At 35.1% G+C, this 20,581-nt stretch overlaps 2 protein-coding genes across 4 annotated transcripts; both read left to right on the forward strand.

Moving 5' to 3' along the window:
* Positions 1-11,731: 11,731 nt before the first annotated feature.
* LOC111915974 (diacylglycerol O-acyltransferase 2D) lies at positions 11,732-14,773 on the forward strand. Its single transcript, XM_023911606.3, has 9 exons — positions 11,732-12,094; positions 12,213-12,287; positions 12,399-12,484; positions 12,578-12,684; positions 12,779-12,934; positions 13,056-13,142; positions 13,226-13,323; positions 13,401-13,488; positions 13,587-14,773. The coding sequence occupies exons 1-9, from the start codon at positions 11,898-11,900 to the stop codon at positions 13,686-13,688; spliced, it is 996 nt and encodes a 331-aa protein (XP_023767374.1). The 5' UTR covers positions 11,732-11,897; the 3' UTR covers positions 13,689-14,773.
* Positions 14,131-19,962, forward strand: LOC111916011 (diacylglycerol O-acyltransferase 2D). 3 transcript variants are annotated; one of them, XM_023911652.3, is made up of 10 exons: positions 14,131-14,268; positions 16,751-16,992; positions 17,073-17,147; positions 18,440-18,525; positions 18,620-18,726; positions 18,810-18,965; positions 19,077-19,163; positions 19,319-19,416; positions 19,508-19,595; positions 19,676-19,962. In XM_023911652.3, the coding sequence occupies exons 2-10, from the start codon at positions 16,799-16,801 to the stop codon at positions 19,775-19,777; spliced, it is 993 nt and encodes a 330-aa protein (XP_023767420.1). In that variant the 5' UTR covers positions 14,131-14,268; positions 16,751-16,798; the 3' UTR covers positions 19,778-19,962. The 3 variants fall into 3 exon arrangements, with proteins under 3 accessions (XP_023767420.1, XP_023767421.1, XP_052624437.1); XM_023911653.2 differs by having other exon boundaries at positions 16,768-16,992; XM_052768477.1 differs by having other exon boundaries at positions 14,153-14,268; positions 16,735-16,992.
* The last annotated feature ends 619 nt before the right edge of the window (positions 19,963-20,581 follow it).

The following is a 20,581-nucleotide window of genomic DNA, read 5'->3' on the forward strand; positions in this document are numbered from 1 at the left end:
CCCTACCCGTCGAGTCACCCTACTGACTTGCCGAGTTCATAAGTTCAGAGTCCTTCCACTCGCGACTCTACTCGCCGAGTCAGTCCATGACTCGCCGAGTCTACCGATTTCCGAGTCCTGACCTGTCCAACTCACCGAGTCTCTAATCGACTCACTGATTCGAGTCTAAACTCGAAGGGTTTGGGGTTTCATGAACTGACTCGCCGAGTCCGAGAACAGGCTCGCCGAGTACAAGGCAATCTTCTTCCAACTCGCCGAGTTGTTCTTCCAACTTGCCGAGTTCATGCCCAACTTCATCCGACTCGACGATCTGTTCATCCCACTCGTCGAGTTCTTCCTCATCTTCCAGCTACTCGCTGAGTCCACTCAAAGGACTCGCCAAGTCCATCCGGTCCTTCATACATGCAGAGGACTTTTGAGTCATGCAGGGACTCAAATCTGTAGATCCACCCTTTCCAAGCCTATTCCTCACGTAAAGTTGCAAACTTTACGTGTAGAGAAGGAGATCTAGGCAAAATACACCATAAACTAGGGTTTAAGGCAAGAAAGCTCCATAATCGACTCAAGGGCTGATGCTTTACGGGATTCTAAACCAAAACAAGCATGGATCTGAGGTTGTAACCTCATATCTGGACTTCAAGCTCGAGATTGATCTTAAACATGGCTTAAAAGCCCCAAAACTCATAATCAAAGAAGATCTAAAGGAGAGAAACGACTTAATACCTTAAATATCTCAGAAGGGTTCCCCAATCTTCGGATCCAAGGCCACTCCTTGATGCTTCAATGATTCCCACTTCTTCTTCTTCCTTTAAATCACTCAAAATGGCTAAAAGCTTGAATGAGCACAATGGAGGCTTAGGGTTCGCTTTCTGAATGAGGGGGGCTCTAAGGAACCCTAATGGAGAGAATAAGGAGCTTAAATAGCGCCCAAAGTCCCGGATTTAGGGTTTTCCACGCACAGACCAGACTCGCCGAGTCCACTTGGCCGACTCGCCGAGTTGGTCACTTACACCTCGACCCGGATCCCGCTCGGACTCGTCGAGTTCCTCATTGGACTCGCCGAGTCTCCCCTTAAAATTAGGGTTTTTCTTTCCTTTCTTGGCCTTCAAAACTTTGGGTGTTACAGGTTGAGTGTAAAGTGTCATTCTTATGACTTTAAAGTAAGGACTTTGGGAAGAAAGGTAGAGGTATTAGTAGGAGCTAAAGTGATAAATCTTAATTGCATGAGACTTTAAAGGATGGTTTTATGCTTAAGGGCATAATTAAGTGTAATGTATTGAGAATGATAAGTATAGAAAATAAAGAAATAATAGTGGTGTTCTTGGGTATGAAAGGGTATACCTTGGCAATATGGAATACCTAAATAAGGAAATAGACAAATGCTGATGTAAGGTTGATAACCTTATTGCATGATGTTGTCAAAAGTTTAAAAAGGGACAAAATGGTAAAAGTGTCCAAGAGGGTTAATAAACCTTAATGATGTATTATTAATTATTAAAACAAATTAAAATTGTGATCAAATGATCAAGAAGATACGACCATCAAAGAAATTGAAAAGTGATGGGATGAAATTCCAATGAGAAGGTTCATGATGAGATTCTAGGGACGAAATCCTTTTAAGGGGTAGATAATTGTAACATCCTAAAATTTAAGACCGGGTTCGTAAATTAATAAAGTAAAGAAATGAAAAATGATTTATATAGTTAAATAATCAAGTGATAATCATATTATTAGTTAATATGAAGTTTGGAAGTTTAGAAAGGAAAATAATAACATTTTAGAAGTTAAAGGGGCAAAAGTGTCAAATTAGCAATGTGAGTAGACCAAAAGGGTTTACTTAGTTATTGGAAAGGACTAAAAAAGTTATATAATGGATGGGGATGAGCTTAGCATGCCAAAATTTAAGTTAAAATCATAAATAATGAAGTTTGGTGGGTATTGGCCAAAACAAGTAAACTTGAGGGGCCAAATGTGAACAAGTGGGAAATAAGATGAACACTCCCTTCTTTCTCTTCCAGTTACGTATTAAGCATGCTAGAGAGCTTCAAATGGATATTTTCTTCTCCTTTTTATCTAGGGTTCGATCCAAGTGAAGAATGAAATAACCAAACAAATGAGAGAATGAATCAAGGCTTGAAAGGTAAAAATCTTCTCATCCTTTAGCTTAGAATTCAAATTTGTGAAGTAGGTCTAACCCTCAATGTTTAAATTAGTATGATTCCTTGATTAGGATTTGGTTTTTGAACCTCTTTTGAGTTGTTTTGATGATCCCAACCTCAATCTAATCATTCCATTGATGAATTTGAGGATTTGGGTCAAAACCCTCATGAACCCTAGAAAACCCAAATTGAGAATATGGCAATTGATAATGAAATGGGATTAGATTCTATGTCCTAGATGATATTTGATAGTAACAAATCCAATTAGAATGCTCAAATTCATCAATGATGGTAGGATCAAGTATAAACATGGGTTTTAGATGTTATGTGAGAAATTGAGATGAAAACAATGAAATTATTGGAATGTGAGCATTTGATGAGTATATCTTATTCATAAACATGAGTTGATACTAATAATTTGATTTGAATCCAAGAAGATGAAGGCTTGAGTGATCTATAGTTGAATTTATGGAATAATTAGCCATAAGGGCATTTTAGGAGATCTAGGGATACCTACATGTTAATTGACATCTAAGAGGTGAATGACATTCATGGATATGAATTGATACTTTAGATATGGAATTGAAATATAAACATGAAGGAATGTTAGAAAATATATAGCTCCAGTTATTGTTATGACCCAAGGGCAATTTTGGAACATGGAATGGAATTTAGGATTCCATGTTTAGATTGGGCATTTTCATTGAGATTAATGGTGGTTTTATATGCATGACAACTTTAATATGAGTGTTCAATAAATTAGGGAAAAAAATCCTTATGAGTTTTGAATGTTCAACCGAACAATTGGCTACTTAACCCTTCCTATCGAATTTGAGAACCTGTGTGTTCTTAAAAAGGAGTTCAATGAGCACTTATGGATTAAGTGAAGTGTTTTTGAATGATAAAACACCTCCTAATCATGTGTGAGGAACTAAACAAATGGTACAAAGTGATTTGGAAAAGGGTCTTCAACAACTATGCAAAGTATAATGTTATTTTGAGAAAAATCGAGTTTTGTGTGTGTAGACATGAGAACACGGTCCGTGTAAATGCATGCTTTAATTGACACGACCCGCGCAAATCCATGATAGAGGTTTTCTTATTTTCTTCATAACTTTTGTATACAGACTCGGATTTACGCATGGTTTTCGCCAACATTCTTATTTTTGCATGAGGAATAATTTGAAACAATAAAATTTAGTAATGGAAGCTATGAGGGGTATTTTGTTCATTTTAGTGAGTTATGTCCATATATGGTGTAGGTAGTGTTTGAAGAGGATTGATCTAGGGAAAGGAACTAGAAGAGCATTAGCTAATCTACGTGTGATTGAGGTGAGTATGTGTTGGCATTTTTCCCACTTTGGGGTACATGGCAAAATGATTTTATGATAACGAAATGCAATATTTGATATATGAATAATTTTGAAAACAAAGTGTTAAATGTTTTTGGAAATAATTATTTTGAAAGAACGCCTTGAAGGAAAGAATGTTTTTAAAGGAAAGAAAGTCTTAGAAGAACAAATGTTTTGTTAACGCGTTTTAAATGTTTTGAAATATAGATGCTTTGCTTTTTAAACGAGTAATTTGATACTAATGTATGAAATATGTAAATCATGGAAAGTAATGAAAAGAACGGAAAGAATGGAAAGAAACGGAACGTAATGAATAGAACGAAAAGAAATGGAAAGTAATGAAAAAAATGGAAATAAATGTAAAGTAATGATTAGAATGGAAGAAATGGAAAGTAATAAAAAGAATATATTTCTCGAGCCATGATGTTCCCGTAACGGGATATAAAGGAATCTATCAGGGTGGTGCCTCCCCTTCGCAAGATAGATGTCCTAACGGAAATGATGCCTTGGTGGACTGATTTTGTTCTTCCCACCTTGATATAGACTTGGGGATATTGCTAGGCCCTAAGTATAAAAATGGTAACGGTTTAATACCGAAATTACCCTTAATGGAAAAATGGAAATGGAAAAGAAGCTAATGAAATGATAAGATAAGAAATGATGATTATGACATGACATGTATGAAATGATTTTTCCTTGAAAATTCTTGAAAATGTTTTGTGGTCTAAAACTATGTACACAAAGATGAAATGTTTTTAGTAAAAATGTGTTAAATGTTTTGGGTCACAAACCCACGTAGCTCACGAGACATTATTGTCTTACGTATCTCTTTTTAATGTCATGTATCTCAGTTTTCCATTAAGGAGAGAGGATGACATATGGAAGTTAAAAGTCAAGTTATAGAGAATGGATGTAACATCCCGAGTCCAGGTATATCTTGTGAACCTTGATCTTTTGAGCTATTGTCTATTTTGGCCCTTATTATAAAAAGAGTGAAAAACGAGTACGCGAGGCGTGCCTGAGGTGTACGCTTAGCGTACTCGTCATCGTGCATGTGGCGCGGAGACCACCTAGTACGCTGGGCGTACTAGGCCCAGAGTGCAAAGCCTAATTTAGGGTGATTCCCTTATATAATGGATATGATGGCCTCATTCCTAGCCACCATTCCCAGATAGAAAACCCTAAGAGAGCCCTAACCTCGTTCTAGAGCTTGTGTGTGTGTATGTTTAAGCGTTGAGAGTTTTTGTGTGGTTTTGAAGAGAAGAGGAGGCCTTGAAAAAGAAGGAGTTGGAGTCCAAGCTTCTAGATCCGAGCAAATATGAGTAGGGAGCTTCTTGTTGAGGTATAAAGCTTTAGACTTTGCCTCTATTTTGTTATGAGCATCTTATTTGAGTATTTTAGGGTTTTGTCCCAGAAAGGTGGAGACTTGATGAGATCTTGAACTCTAGAGACTAGGACCAACCCCTTTTGAGCATATGAGTAGTGTAATGTCATAAAAATCCAATATTGGATGTTGAAATCACTCCATGCATGAGTTATGAGCTTCCTTGAGGCATAAGAGTGTATATTTTGAGGTTGGTGACCTTTTCAGTCATTGACTTTATGGGTTAGGAGCTATTAGAGAGTGTGGATCTATGAGATGAGCCGAGGTCTTAACTGTTTAAGACCAAATGAGTGAGAATAAGGAAACTAGAGAGTACGCTGGGCGTAAATCCAGTACACGCGGCGTACGGGTTGCGCATCCCCGATGCCGGCATGGCATCCGAGTACACGCAGCATAGAGATCGAGTACGCATAACGTACTCCCTGCCTTTGACTTTCGTTGATTTTTAGGGTTTGGTCAAGTTGTGAACTATTAAGCCTATGGAGGGATAAAATGGTCTTTTACCCTTTTGTGAGTGTAGAAGGGTGAGTCTAGCTTCTTGAGGACCAATATTAATTAGGGATAATTATTATGTGATGGGCGGAGGCTAGACTGGTGGGTAGAGTTTGAGATTTCTGAGTGCGAGGTTTTCATTGCTTGCTTATGAGGTGAGTCTTCTCACTATACTTACTTTGAGTGGTAATTTATGTGTGACCAGTGGGTCTTATGTGTATGTGCTATGTATTGAGGTATCTTGTTATTTGTTCTGTGATATGCTTACTGTGTATTATATTGATTTGCTGAGTTGAGGGACCAGAGGGTCCACCTGAGTTGTGGGACTAGAGGGTCCCACTGAGACACATCGACTGGAGGGTCCTACAGAGTTTTAGCCTCGAGTGGAAAATGTGTTGTATGTGGTATTTTGGGGAACTCACTAAGCTTTATGCTTACCGTGTTATGTGTTATGTGTTTCAGGTAGTTCCGAGGATCGCGACAAGGCACCGACATGATTGTACACACTGGCGATAGATTGTTTTTATGATTTTGGGATTGTGTTTTCTTTTGTTGACGTTTGAGACATATGTGATTTTGGGAATTATGAAATGAGATATTTTTTGTTTTAAAAATGAGAAAAATTGTTTGAAAATTTACATCGTTACAATGGAGTGGAACTTGATAAGTTCCTTATTATTTTGTATTGATGCAATTCTTATTTTCTTGCTATGGATTTATTGATGCTTAATGGTAACACACCATGTTTTAATTTATAGAGGTTTTGTGGGATCGATTTTTGTTAAATGTGGGTTAATACCTGAATGTTTTTAAAACCATAGCATGAAAAAGGTTTTGAAAAATTTGGGGTGTTAGATAAACCTTTCGAAGACCTCTTATGGACATGTGCAACGAAAACACATGTACAACAGCTTAACAAAGGCATGGAAGAGCTAAAGAAACTGAACAATGATTGTTATGAGTGGCTTAAGATGATACCACCTCAGCATTAGTCTAGGTCACATTTCACTGGGATAACATTTCATTCTAATACCATTCTTTATGTTTTCCTGGTTTATGTAGTTTGTTAGTATTGAATTTAAGTGATGTGATTGGACAGGGAGAGCACATTCTGATGTGTTTCTTAATAACTTGTGTGAAACATTCAATGGAAAACTGAATGATGGCCGTGATAAAGAAATTATTATGTGCCTAGAGTTCATTAGGGAATATCTAATGAAGAAGATTGTGAATGCAGAAAAGGTCATTGGAAAATCTATTGGTCCTTTGAATGTACAACTATGCAGACTTTGGAAAATATAAAAAAGGCAAAAGATTATAGATATGTTTTTTGTGGAAATGGTAAGTATCATGTAAGTGGCCCTTGGATGGACCAATTCACAATGGATGTGTTTCAACAAACATGCTCGTGCATGAAATGGGAACTCACTGGGATGCCATGTAAACATGTTATTGCTACTATATGGGAGATGAGGAAGAATAGTAGGGATGTGGGAATACCAGAAACTTTGGCCCATGAGGTATATTGGCTAAAAACTTGGAAACAAATGTACTCATTCAAAATTGATCCCATTAATGGGAGAAGCATGTGGGAAAACTCTATGTGTCCAACAACTTAGATTCCTCGCAAACACCATGTCACTATAGGTAGACCAAAGAAAAAACGCATAAAATCAGCTTATGAAATTGATGGTATGGTGAAGCGTAATAGTGCATCAAGAGTCCTTAAGTCGGTCACTTGTTCAAAGTGCAACAATAATGGTCATAACGCAAGGAGTTGTGAAGGATAAAGATCTAGTGGTCCTGGTGGTTCTGGTAAGGCTAGAGGTTCTGATAAGGAAAAAGGAATAGCTGGTTGAGGGAAAGGGACTTGATCCATTAGTCAAAGTATGTTGGTTAATCGGTTCTTTTGGTTAAACTGTGTCCTTATCGTTAATACTTTTGGGTAAATTGTGTTTCTTTTGGTTAATCATTTTGGTGATGTATGAAACTATGTTATGGAAACTAAATTATCCTTTATTAAATCCCACTTATGTTATTGATTTTTTTAGCATATGTTATTGGTTGTTTATGTCAATTGGTAGTGTTTAATTTTACCATATACTTGACACCAATATATTATCAACTATTAGTGTTTAATTTTGTGTAACATCCCAACTCCCAGGTATAATGTAACATCCGGAATTTCAGGTATTATATTTATTCATTTTATTTTGAGTTTTGTGGAAGAACTCGGCGAGTTGGTGCGAAGACTCGCCGAGTAGAGACGCGATTTCTCACTCGGATTAATGACCGGACTCGACGAGTCACATTGATGGACTCGGCGAGTCTGCGCTGTTTAATGAAACCCTAATTTCTCGGGTTTGGGGCCTATTTAAAGGGCCTTATGGCCGTCATTTGTGCTCACCAGTCCCCAGAGCGAAACCCTAGTGAGCTTGAGCGTTTGGAGTGAGAGAATGAGCCATTGTTGACCTTGGAGGTGTTATCTAGCAAGGGAAAGGAAGCTATAGCCAAGGGGAAACAAGAGGATCAACTTCCTGAAGATCTGAGGTCCAGAACATCACGTTTGAGGTACTATTTTCGAACCATTTTCTGTTATGGTGATGTTCATGTTGATTTAGGGCTTATTGAGCCCTTTTGTGGCTAGATCTAGTGCTTCCTTGGTCCCTTAAGCGAGTTAGGTTCTGGATCTGGACCCTTGGAGGTCCAGAGTGTCCCTTTGTCCAAGCTTTTTATGAATCCATGGAGGTTTTGGTTTGGGGTCTTTGTGCTTGAGGTCTTTGTGCTTGAGGTCAAAACACCATTTATGAGTCATTATGTGTGTTATGAGCGCCAAGACATGAACTTTACGTGATGAATAAGCTTGGAAGGACTAGATCTATGAATTACTGAAGCAGATCTGACCTCAGAAGGTCGTTTGGGGTTGTGCATGGAATGCACTCGCCGAGTCCATTTCCAGACTCGACGAGTTGGTGCGGGTTGTTCAGTGATTTCGAACCAGGGTTTGAGTAACCGAGTCGGGTGAGTGACTCGGTGAGTCGGAAGGGACTCAGAGGAATCGGGTCCCCGTAGAGACTCGGCAAGTCCACGCCAGACTCGGCGAGTTGAGTTGACCGTTGACCATTGACCGGTATTGACTTGATAGGGTTAGTCAACCTTAGTTGAGAAAGTGTTAATTAGAGATGTATTGTGTTATAGGAGGACTATAGCTCGGGAGATCGAGCACTAGTGATTTCGGGGATTTGCGAGTTATCGAGATACGCAAGGTGAGTCTTCTCACTATACTTTACCTTGAGTAGGTAACTAGAGTTATGTGATACAGTGCTTGTATGCTATTTATGTGTTATGTGTTGCACTGCATTATTCTGTGTGATTTATGCTGTGCATGTTTACAGAGTTAGAACCTGAGGGTTCACAGAGTTTGGGTGCACGGACCCAGAGAGTTATAGCCTCGAGTGGCTAATATATGCTATGTGTGGTATTTTGGGGAACTCACTAAGCTTTGTGCTTACAGTGTTTGGTGTTATTTGTTTCAGGTACTAGTGAGGATCGCGGGAAGGCGTCGGCCTGATCAGTACACACACGAGATTTTTATGTTATGAGATCTTGGGATTTTTATATGTTATGGATTTGAGTTTCAAACACTGATGTTTTTATGAATACTAAATGAATTATGTTTTTATAAAATGAGAAAAATCGTTTTGAAATTTACAGTGTTACATATAATATTTATATTTTTGGGGTTTACTGAGTGACTCGACGAGTGGTGTGCCCAACTCGTCGAGTAAAGTTGAATTGGCCACGCGGGTTTAATAACCAACTCGACGAGTCAGAGAGTTGACTCACTGAGTTGGCACTGTGTGAGGAAACTATAAATCCATGAGTTTGTGATCTATTTAAGGGGCCTTAATCCTTCATTCTGCCTCAACACTCACCTTACACCCTTGAGAGAAACCCTAATCGTCCACTTGAGCTAGAGAGTAAGAGAGGAGCTAATCTTGTGGTTATTAGTGCACTTTTGAAGGAGAAGAGGAGAGTATCAAAGCTTGGATCAAAAAGAGGCTTTGGATCTAGAGGTTCATCAGAGTTTTGATTCAGTTAGAGGTAAAAAGATGTTAACTTGATCATTTCCTTATGAGATCTTGGTTTAGGGAGTTTCTAGGGTTTTCTCCCATCCCTTTTGTGTCATTTGAGTCCTTTGAGCATGATTTGAGGTTGAAACCTTAGATCTGAAGTGTAGGAGGTCTTGTGAGTCGAAAGACCCGAACTTTATTGAACTAGAGATAAGATCTTGTGTATCTAACCCTTATTGGAGCTTGAATTGGCATTATGGAGCAAATATGTCATGTATGAACGTAAAGATCGAAGTTGTACGTCATAATCGAGCCTTAGGAAGTCAGATCTGGAGTATGGGGCATGGGTTCTGCCTTAAAACGTCTGAATGAGAATTTGACTTAAGGGACTCGACGAGTCAATGAACTAACTCGACGAGTCGGCTAGGGTTTTCCCCGATGAGTCTGTATATGGGTAACTCGACAAGTTGATGAGACAACTCAATGAGTTAAGTTGGGTTTTCACGATGTTCTAAAGTAACAAAGGGGACTCGGCAAGTCATATTGATGCAATTGACGAGTCGGGTTAACATAAACTGTTGACTCGAGTGTTGACTTCTGTTGACTTTAGGGTTTGGTCAAGACAGGGATTATGGGGACCATGTAGGGGTAAAATGGTCTTTTAACCATTCCAAGAGTTAGAGAGAAAGAGAGAGAGAGAGAGATAGAGAATAACCTTTGGTTTATTAGAGTTGTGAATAAAGTATTAATTAGAGATAATTATCCTATGTGTTAGGCGGAGGCTAATTCAGAGATTTGTGTACGAGATTATTTGTTTGCTTACTACGAGGTAAGTCTTCTCACTATACTTACCTAGAGTGGTAACATTTGTGTGACCGAAGGGTCTTATGTGCTTATATTAAGTATTGTGATATCCTGCATTATGTCTTTGTGATTTATGTTATGTATTATTCTGAGCTTACTGAGTTAGGACCAGAGGGTCCATCCGAGTTGTGGGACCGAAGGGTTCCATTGAGACACTTTGACCGGAGGGTCTTATCTGAGTATAGCCATGAGAGGCTAATGAGCTATGTGTGGTATTTTGGGGAACTCACTAAGCTTCGTGCTTACCGTGTTATGTGATATGTGTTTCAGGTACTTTTCAGGATATCGGGAAGGCGTCGACTCGATTATACACACCGATTTCGAGATCATGTGGATTCTGGGATAGTGATAATTTTTATGTGGAGTTGTGTTGACACTTGAACAATTATGTTTTTGAGAAATATATTATGAGTTTTTATGTGTTTTAAAAATGAAAATTTTGTTTGAAAATTTACGGTGTTACATTTTGTTACCAAATTCACCATAATTTTTTGACCAAATATTAGCAATATATTACCAAAATATTATCAAATTCACAAACACTTAATCAAAATACATTCCAAAAACACTTCAAATTCACAGACAACAACCAACTACATGGATCATTAGAAACACTTCAAAGTCAAATTAAATTCCAGAAAGACATAAACATCCTACATAGCATACTAGTTGAATCTTCTGAAACACTACAACTTGTAAATAATTATTCCAATGAACACCCAACTTAAAAACATGATCATCTTCAGTAGCCGATTCTCAGCTTCAACTTTGTTCTTAGCCTTCAACAACCCTGGAATTACCTTAGTACATCGTCTACGTCCTTCATCATTAACCCATCTAATAAACTTACATTTGGGTCCCTGTAAAGTTCAAATCCAACCAACTTACGATCACCGTCACACAAAAGCTTGAGTTAGAAAGAATCAAAACGACTTTACCTTCTTTGTGTATCCATAAAACTTTCTTCCGGGGTAGTCTTTAGTCCACAAAGTTAGTATAACACTTGGTTGCCCGTAATTACATTTCACCATTGCTGATTTTTTACTTGTATGAAAGAGATTAAAGAAAGGGGAGATGAACTAAGAGAACAAATGTAGATAAAGAAAATGTGATGCTTCTAATGACTGATCTAGGGTTTTTGAAGGGGATGAATAAGTAAAAGGACGAAAATACCCCCAACGTGCAAGGCACGTGGGGGTTTTAACTCCAAAATCAAACGACATGTTAGATTAGGGACCAGGTGTGTAATAAATCAAACAATTAAGGTTTGGCAAGGTTAGAAAATGGAGTTAGGGACTAGTAACGTAACAAACACCAAACCATAGGGACCATTCGTGTAATTTGTTCTATAATTTAGGTGAGTATTTAATTCCAAAAACTGTTAAAACGGCACCCACTTTGAAAAAAAAAACCAAATTTTAGTTTTCTATTTCAAGAAACATTCAGTTACAGAAACTTCTGAGTTTGAAGATTTCCATTCCGTGAATCTTTGAAAAGTTCCTATGTCAAGAAAATCAGTGTTCAAAGAACCCCCCAAAGCCTCTGGGATCGTTCCGTTATTTTTCTCATATCGATGACGGAGGAGACGAATGGACTCCGGCGACCACCGCTGTCGTCTTCGGCGGAACCAACCCCGGCCGAGTACACAGGAAAAAGAGGGCCACCATTTCTCGAATTCATTGCAATCATGATGTGGCTTGGCACTCTTCATTTTCTCGCTTTTCTCGTCGTGGCTTCCTTCGTATTGCTTCCTCTTTCCAATTTCCTCATGTTAATCACCTCTCCCTTTTCCTTTTCCTGTAATCGTGTCTCCATCAATCATGGGTTTAGGTTTTAGCCACAATCTCATTCAATTTCCATCTTTTCTTCTGTAATTTTTAATTTTCAGGGTAATTGCAATGCTTCTGGTGCTTACATTCATCCCCATTAACGACAACTGTAAATGGGGCTTAGCCTTAGCCAGGTTGATTATTTCCCTTTCTCCCAATTCGTATTCCATTGACATAAAAAACCAAAACCCCATTACTATCATCTACTCAAAGTCGATGTAATTCACATTTCCCATCAATTTCAGGTTCATATTCAAGCATGTTGGTGGTTATTTTCCCGCCACTATATACGTCGAGGATATCAAAGCTTTCGATCCTGATAGGGCTTATGGTAAAAATGCTTTCTTTTTTTCAATCTCGGGTTTTAATCAACAAGAATCGATCTAAAATTAAGATAATTGTCCTTTGTTATTTGTTAATACAGTTTTTGGGTTTGAGCCACATTCAGTTTGGCCTATGGGAGCTGGAATACTAGCAAACCTTACTTCTTTCATGCCTATTAAAAAAGTCAAGATCCTTGCAAGTAGTGCTGTAAGACTTTTTTTACCCTTGATGCTTTTAAAGTTTGAAGTTTGTATGCTTTAAATATTCATATTATTATGAAGTTATGATATAAACGAATCAGGTGTTTCGTACCCCTTTGATAAGACATTTATGGACATGGCTGAAAGTGTCATCAGTAACAAAGAAAAACTTCATCTCTCTTTTAAAAAATGGGTGTAGCTGCATAGTGATCCCAGGTGGAGTACAAGAGACGTTTTTTATGAAACATGATTATGAGGTTTGCACTTTGCATACTCCCTTTTGTTATTTAAATAAATGTTCATAAGATGAACAAAAGCAAAGATGATTGAATAGATTAATTAAGTCTAAGTTATTTATTAATAAATAATAAAAAATAGGTTGCGTTTCTAAAAACAAGGAAAGGATTCATACGCCTTGCAATGGAAAACGATGCTCCTGTGGTTCCTGTTTTTGCCTTTGGCCAGGTATTTATTTACATGTCTTAATTGATTCAGACATATTGTCAACTTTTCATTCCCAAAATTAAAACATGTCTTAATTGATTCAGTCGTATGTTTACAAGTGGGCAAAGCCACAAGGGAAATTCTTCTTAAAACTCTCTCGAGCCATTAAGTTCACGCCTATGATCTTCTGGGGGGCATTCTGGTAATTATCAACCCAATCCATCATTTCATCATCATCATCATCATCATCATCACTCAACACTTTTTATTTTTTTGGAGGTCTTTTGTACCCTTTCGGAGACCAATGCTTATGGTGATTGGAAAACCAATCCATTTCAAGAAAAATACTACACCCTCCATGGAAGAGGTATTCAATTCAAGTTATTAAAAAATATATATCATCAACCCTCTGTAATTTCATTGATTAAAATCTTTTTCTAATTTTGGTTTTTATAAAATTTGTAGGTTTCGGTCGTACATGGTCAGTTTTTGGAAGCACTTCAAAGTCTATTCGATAGGCATAAAGAACGAGCTGGTTATCCTAATCTTGAGCTACAAATAATATGATCTAATAATGCATCATCATCAAAAAAGAAAAAAAAATTATTAGTCAGAAATTATTTGATTATTCTAAAGAGTAAAAGACATTCAATATTTTTATTTATTTGTGTTATTGTTACCTTGAGTAAGTAACTTTAAGTAGCATGGGTTTGGTTTGTAATTTGTAAATAATAATTTAGTTTATTGGAGAAAGTGATGCAATTTTGTTATTTTTTATTTGTTATTTAGACTTACAATGTCCAAAATTCCAAATGGGCTTGAATGTATTTGATTAAAAAAAGAAGGGCCCTATTTGCATTTACTTGTGTGGACTTAAATGCTATGGATCTGGTCGCAAGAGGGGTCGAACGTGCTTTTAATGTAAGTGGAGGGTTCAATATGTAAATATCTTTGCAAAGTTTTTGTGCAAGATCACCACTCGCCACGCGTCTATTAGCGGCGGGAAGGAGCCAGGAATAAATGCACTTGACCAGTTGTTCACTGCCATTACTCTTGATTTGAGATAACAAATTTAACACACAAGAGAAAATAATTTCGTTCGATTGATTTTGGGGGTTTCAAGGTCTTGGAAGCTCGATTTCGACAGGTAATTCTTTAATTCAATTGTTATGATTGTAGGGTTTGAATGTGGCCGGAGAAAGGGTAGTTTGGTCATAAAAATCTGTTTTTCCGGTGGTTGTCTCACCACATTCTACCACCCCTCCGCCTCCAGTGAGCCCTAATTATGGCTCTACATGGCGATGGTGGCCATTGTCGGCCAACGATTGGTGGAGGTGGATGTGCTCTCTTATATGGTTGCAACCGGGTTTTGGGTCTTCCGACCTAAAATTATATTATTTCTGAATCTCTCTAAAATTATAGGATAAGATTTTTGAAAAGTGTTATGTTAACATACATGTGGCTTGGATTAGGTTCAAAATTCATATAAGTTTTTATTTATTTATTGACATGTGTCCAAAAAATAAAATTGATAATGTAGCTTTTTAAGGAGTGTTTGGGATTGTGGTTGTAAGGAGCTCCAACTTGTTTAAATAAAATGAAAAGACCTTATTGACTTCAATTATAAGGAATTCTAACTTATTTAAAAACAACTTATAATTTTTCTAAACAAATCTAACATATTGATCTTGTTTAAATTAATTCTATATGATAAATATAATTATTTGTACTATGATTGTTGTTGTACCTTAATTAATCCTATGCTAAATTTAATTATTTGTAATATGATTGTGGTTGTTTTGGTACATGTCTTATATTTGTTTTCTATTACTTTTCATATATCAAGGATTCAAGTCTACACATATATAAACAAAATAGTAGAATTTCTAAAATTCATTTGAACCGATGTTAAAGTCTGAGGAATATATAAATATGTGGCAGTTGTTAGGAATAGAGGTAAGAAGCCAAATATTGGTAGCTGCTTCACAAATCGTATGTTCATTTTCCGTGTTGATATTTCTCCTTTGTAATGCCAAGGTTACGCAAGGGTGGTTTAACAATTTTGGGGCTTTAAACAAACCAAAAATACAAGGGTTTTTAGTCTTTACTATATTTAACGTTATAAATTCCCCTTCTATAGCGAGACTTGGGACTGACAATAATAAACTAAAATGTTTATAAATGGCATAGTTAAGTTTTTCATTATGTATATGTTAATCACCAAGACAACTACAAATGAAAAAAAATGATGCCTATGTGACTATTAGTAACAAACTAATTAAGATTTGAGACATTAATATTGGGTTAGGTTTGAAGAATATGGAGTCCTTTAGAGTTGGAGACTCTGAGCTTAGCTTTTGTTTGCTTCGATTTTACAAGATGACCCTTCTCCTTTATATTTATCTATTTATAAAAAGTTACCAATATAACTATTTGTCAAAATATTATTCTAAAGGATAAAAAATAGGTTGTTATATGTAAAAATAAACGATAATTCAATAATATATAAGGATACGTTTTTTAGTCATTTTACATATATAGCTGAAAAAACATATAAAAAACAACTTATTAATTTATTCATTTTGTTACCATAAACTTGTTCAATTTTTTTTTTCAAAAAACTATATGTTCTTAGTGCATAACTGAATAGACACTTTTGAAAAAAAAAACCATTAGTTTTCTTAAAAAAAAAAATCCCAGACACTCCCAAGTATATCATCACTTTCTTTATATAATATTATATTACAGATTTATAGTAATTAAGTAGAGTTTTTAAGACACGATCCCCAAAATAGTCAATATTGTGCGGATGATTTCAATAAAATAAGTATCGTATTACTTTATAACGAGTCTATGTGAAGTTATTGCAACATATCCCCCATCACAAGAAAAACTTTTTTTTTTAAATGGCATTATTATAAAATGGTTTGTATTATTGTTAAATTGTTCATGCCATTGCAAATATGTTCATATCATTACGAATTATCATACTATTACAAAATATATAAATTCTTCATCGAATTTATTTCTTCGTTGTCAAGTTTTCTTTATGGAACAATTTCTAATGGAATCGTTGCAAAACAAGTGATTATTTTTTTAAAAAGTATATATATATATATATATATATATATATATATATATATATATATATATATATATATATATTGATAAATTTACATCATAATAATAGTTGAATATTTTATTTAATTTTGAAGTTTCATTTTTAAATTTGATTCTAAAAATAGTTTGATATAGGAAAAAAAAATACTAAAACTACACTTATTAATAGTGGGCAGTGGCTATATATCCTATCATCATCTATATGTTTTTGCAACATAAATATTATATAAGATTATGTTAAGTTAACCCAAATCTGAAATATCTAGTTTGCAGCATGAACATGGGTTCTCTAGTTTCCTTGAAGTTCACAATATCTATCTTATCTCAAAATTAAAATTAAAATAAAAAACAAGAATAGAATAAGATATTAAAGAGTTGAAACTTTAGGTACCATTAGGATCTACACTCATAAACTAGAAGGACTAAACATGCAAATGTTTCAAAATCACCCTTTTGTTTTAGTTGCTTCATATTGTTTTCGCTTGCTTCATAGTTCATATTATAACCAGGTTTACAACTCCCAAAGCTTTCGGGACTGTTCACCCGCCATTTTTTACATGTCCAAGACGGAAGAGATGAACGGAATCCTGAAACCACCGCCGTCGTCGGCGGCGCCGGCGGAGTTCACAGCAAAAATGGTGTCACCACTTCATACATTCTTTGCAATGATAATATGGCTGGGATCTGTTCATCTTATCGTTTTTCTCAACGTTGCTTCCTTCTTATTGCTCCCTCTTCATAAATACTTCATGTAAGTTTATTTAATTAGTTTAAAAGATAATTTAGTTTGATTTTCATCTTGATTTTGTAATTTTTCTTTTTCTTTTTCAGGGTATTGGGAATACTTGTGGTGCTTATGTTCATACCTATTGATGAGAACAGTAAATGGGGCATATCTGTAGCCAGGTATTGATTTTGCAAATTCGATGTAGTAATTTTTGAATCAAAATTGAGTTAAAAGTGCTTTAGATAAAAAGTTGCTGCATTCACTTTTTTACATGTTAAAAATAGAATAAAATTTTTAAAAAATTATCTAGATCTAAGAAGTAAGAACACTCTTTGATAACTGGGATGCTTGGTTATTTTCTTAATGATAACTAAGATTGGATATAAAATGAAGAATGAAGAACTTATAAGTTTCTTAAACTAGAAGTGTGTGTTGATTAATCTATTGTGTTCATAGCATTTTGTCAAGGCTATAATTAATAGATAAAGTTGGTTTGTGAAGGTATTTTAGTATGTTTCTCTTTGTTCAGATTACTAAAAAAAAGCTTTTCATTATCAATGCTACATATATATATGTTTTGGAATTTGAAAGTATTTTAGTATGTTCATGTAGTCTTTTCACCCCCAAAAGGGGTAGCTTTGTATCCTTTTTATAGATCCGCTAAAAATGATTTGTTAATTGGTATATATTCTATCAAGTGGATTCTTTTTATGAGAAAGGAATTGTTTACATCATTACAAAGTTTCTCTTTTTAAGATGTGATAGTGGTATACCACTTGCTCTTGATAGAAAGTAAGGGGTTGTATAAAGAAGGGTTTTATTTATTTATTTTACCGAATGAAAGAGTTTAAATATGTAAAATAACATTTTACCCTTCTATCTAAAAGTAATATTGAATAATAATTGACTGTTTATTTTTTGAGAACGTCACAAGTTTGAGATAGTAAATGACTATATATGATGAAAAATTAAACAATTGTTTGTTGACAACAACATTGTGCTTTCATTTTTAATTTTTTTTTTTAATTTATAATCTTAACCAAAATCATCCACAATGGGATATGCCCAAACTCAAAAGATTAATTGGATGTAAAGAGCTTATAACAAAAAATAAATAATTGAAATTTTATGCTAGTTACATAATATAATTTCGTCATTTCGATATGAACGACATTAAATAATTTTTTAAGATTTTTTTCAGTGGTTACATGATATTTTTATACAATGTGAATATATGTCGATGTTTTTTTTAGTTTGGTTAAAGGGCAACAACGCAAATAGAAACATCACTATATATTAAGCTACATTAAGTTCGGTAAGTCAAAATGGAAACAACACTCAAGTCCATGATATTAGTTTTGGAATTCGAACTACCAATTGTGATAATTTAATTTATTTGAATTTGATTATAGCAATATCCATCAACTAACTAACTAACTCGTATTTCATTAATATTTCCCATCAATTTAAGGTACATATACAAACATGTGATTGGTTATTTTCCCGCTACTCTATACGTTGAGGATATCAAAGCTTTCGATCCTGATCAAGCTTATGGTAATTTTAACATAACTATCATATATATATGCTTCATAAAGTCTATAAGAAATAGTGAAATTATGAGACAAAAAATTATGTTTATTAATTGCAGTTTTTGGGTACGAGCCCCATTCAGTTTGGCCCATTGGATGTGGAATACTATCCGAACATACAGGTTATATGCCTATAAAGAAAGTCAAAATCCTTGCAAGTACAGCTGTAAGAGTAGTCAGAAATTAGCCCGAAAATACCCACCACAAAATATTAATATATCCAATAATATTAAAATTTTAATTAATCAGGTTTTTTACACGCCATTTCTGAGGCATTTATGGACATGGATGGGATTGTCGGCAGCAACAAGGAAAAACTTTTCATCTCTTTTAAAATCAGGGTGTAGCTGCATAGTCATCCCAGGTGGAGTACAAGAGGCATTTCACATGAACCATGATTCCGAGGTTTCTTTTTCATCATTTTATATATAATATTTTATGTAATATGTAATATTCCATTTGATGAAAAAATTAACACGGGTTTAAGTTAAACATATTTATTTTTTATATCTATAGGTTGCCTTTTTAAAGGCAAGAAAAGGATTCATACGCCTTGCGATGGAGACCAATTCCCCTTTGGTTCCTGTTTTTGCCTTTGGCCAGGTATTTTTTAATTCAACCCAAGAATTTGTATCAAATATCGCATAATATATACTTGACTTCTCCTAATCCCTATATATATAAACTACCACTTATTTTCATTCCTCAAACTTGTTTCCATAACTATGATTACAACATGCATGTCTTATCTACTGCAGTCCTATGTTTACAACTGGTGGAAGCCACGTGGACAGTTCTTTCTCAAACTCTCTCGAGCTATTAAGTTCACACCCATTGTCTTTTGGGGTACCTTTTGGTATGTTCAAAACAATATCATTCAACATTTAAAGACAACCTTATTATCATCAAATAACAGTTTTTGTTGGTTATATAAATTCTATATGCAGGTCTCCTATACCCTTCAGGCGACCAGTTGTTGTGGTAGTTGGTAAACCAATATATTTCAAGAAAAATTGTACACCCACCATAGATGAGGTATTCAAGTTATTAATCTCATAATATATATCCTTTGAGTACATGAAATATAATTCTGATTTGATTTTTATATTTTGTAGATTTCTGAGGTACATAGTCAGTTTGTGGAAGCGCTGCAAAATTTATTTGATACACATAAGGCACGTGCTGGTTATCCTGATCTTAAGCTAAGAATGATGTGATACATGCTGCATTTGTGTATTTTTACGTGTTCTTGTTTATGTCTAGATTAGTTCTTACCCATAGATAGAAGCAGGTTAAAGAATAAAGTTATGAAGGAATTAAATTATGAGGAAATTAGTTGGAACACAATAAATAATTATGTTGTACAATTTGTTTCCAAAATCATTGGTTGGCTTTTGGATCATCCGATTTAGCAGGATATTTTTAGTGCGTTACCTTAATTAGCGGTGACAAATGCATCTTGATTTTGAAACAGTAACTAATGACTATACACAATTTGCATATAGTGTATTCTAAGCCGCAATTAGGTGTGCATGTCTCGAGCGCGGTGATTGTTATTCTACTTTTTGTAAAATCATTAAGAGATAGTTATACATGTAAGACCCTGAAAATGTGGATATACTTGTACAAAGTTTGTAAGAGAATAAGCACACTCATTTTGATAAGAATCTAAAGTGACAAGTATATGTAGTTCATAGTTGTACTTTGTATGTAAGGATGTCCCCGGAACTAAGCCATTGTATGGTTTTAGTGCTTTGGAAAGGTTACAAACCATTTTAGATTGGGAGCTGATCCGTAAACAACAATTTTTTTTTTCTGTACACAACAATTGGTGATTTAAAATGTTGTATTGTACAACTATATAATGCATGAATTGTTGTGTATGACAAAAAATTGTTGTGTACAAATCACTTTCCTTTAGATTGTCTGTTTGTATACTTATGTCATCGTTTGGCAATAGGCGAAAATACAACATTTTAATGAACTTGTCAACAAATAATTCGTTGAACATGGGAGTTAAA

Source organism: Lactuca sativa, chromosome 2 (genome assembly GCF_002870075.4).
Source record: "Lactuca sativa cultivar Salinas chromosome 2, Lsat_Salinas_v11, whole genome shotgun sequence".
NCBI lineage: Eukaryota > Viridiplantae > Streptophyta > Magnoliopsida > Asterales > Asteraceae > Lactuca > Lactuca sativa.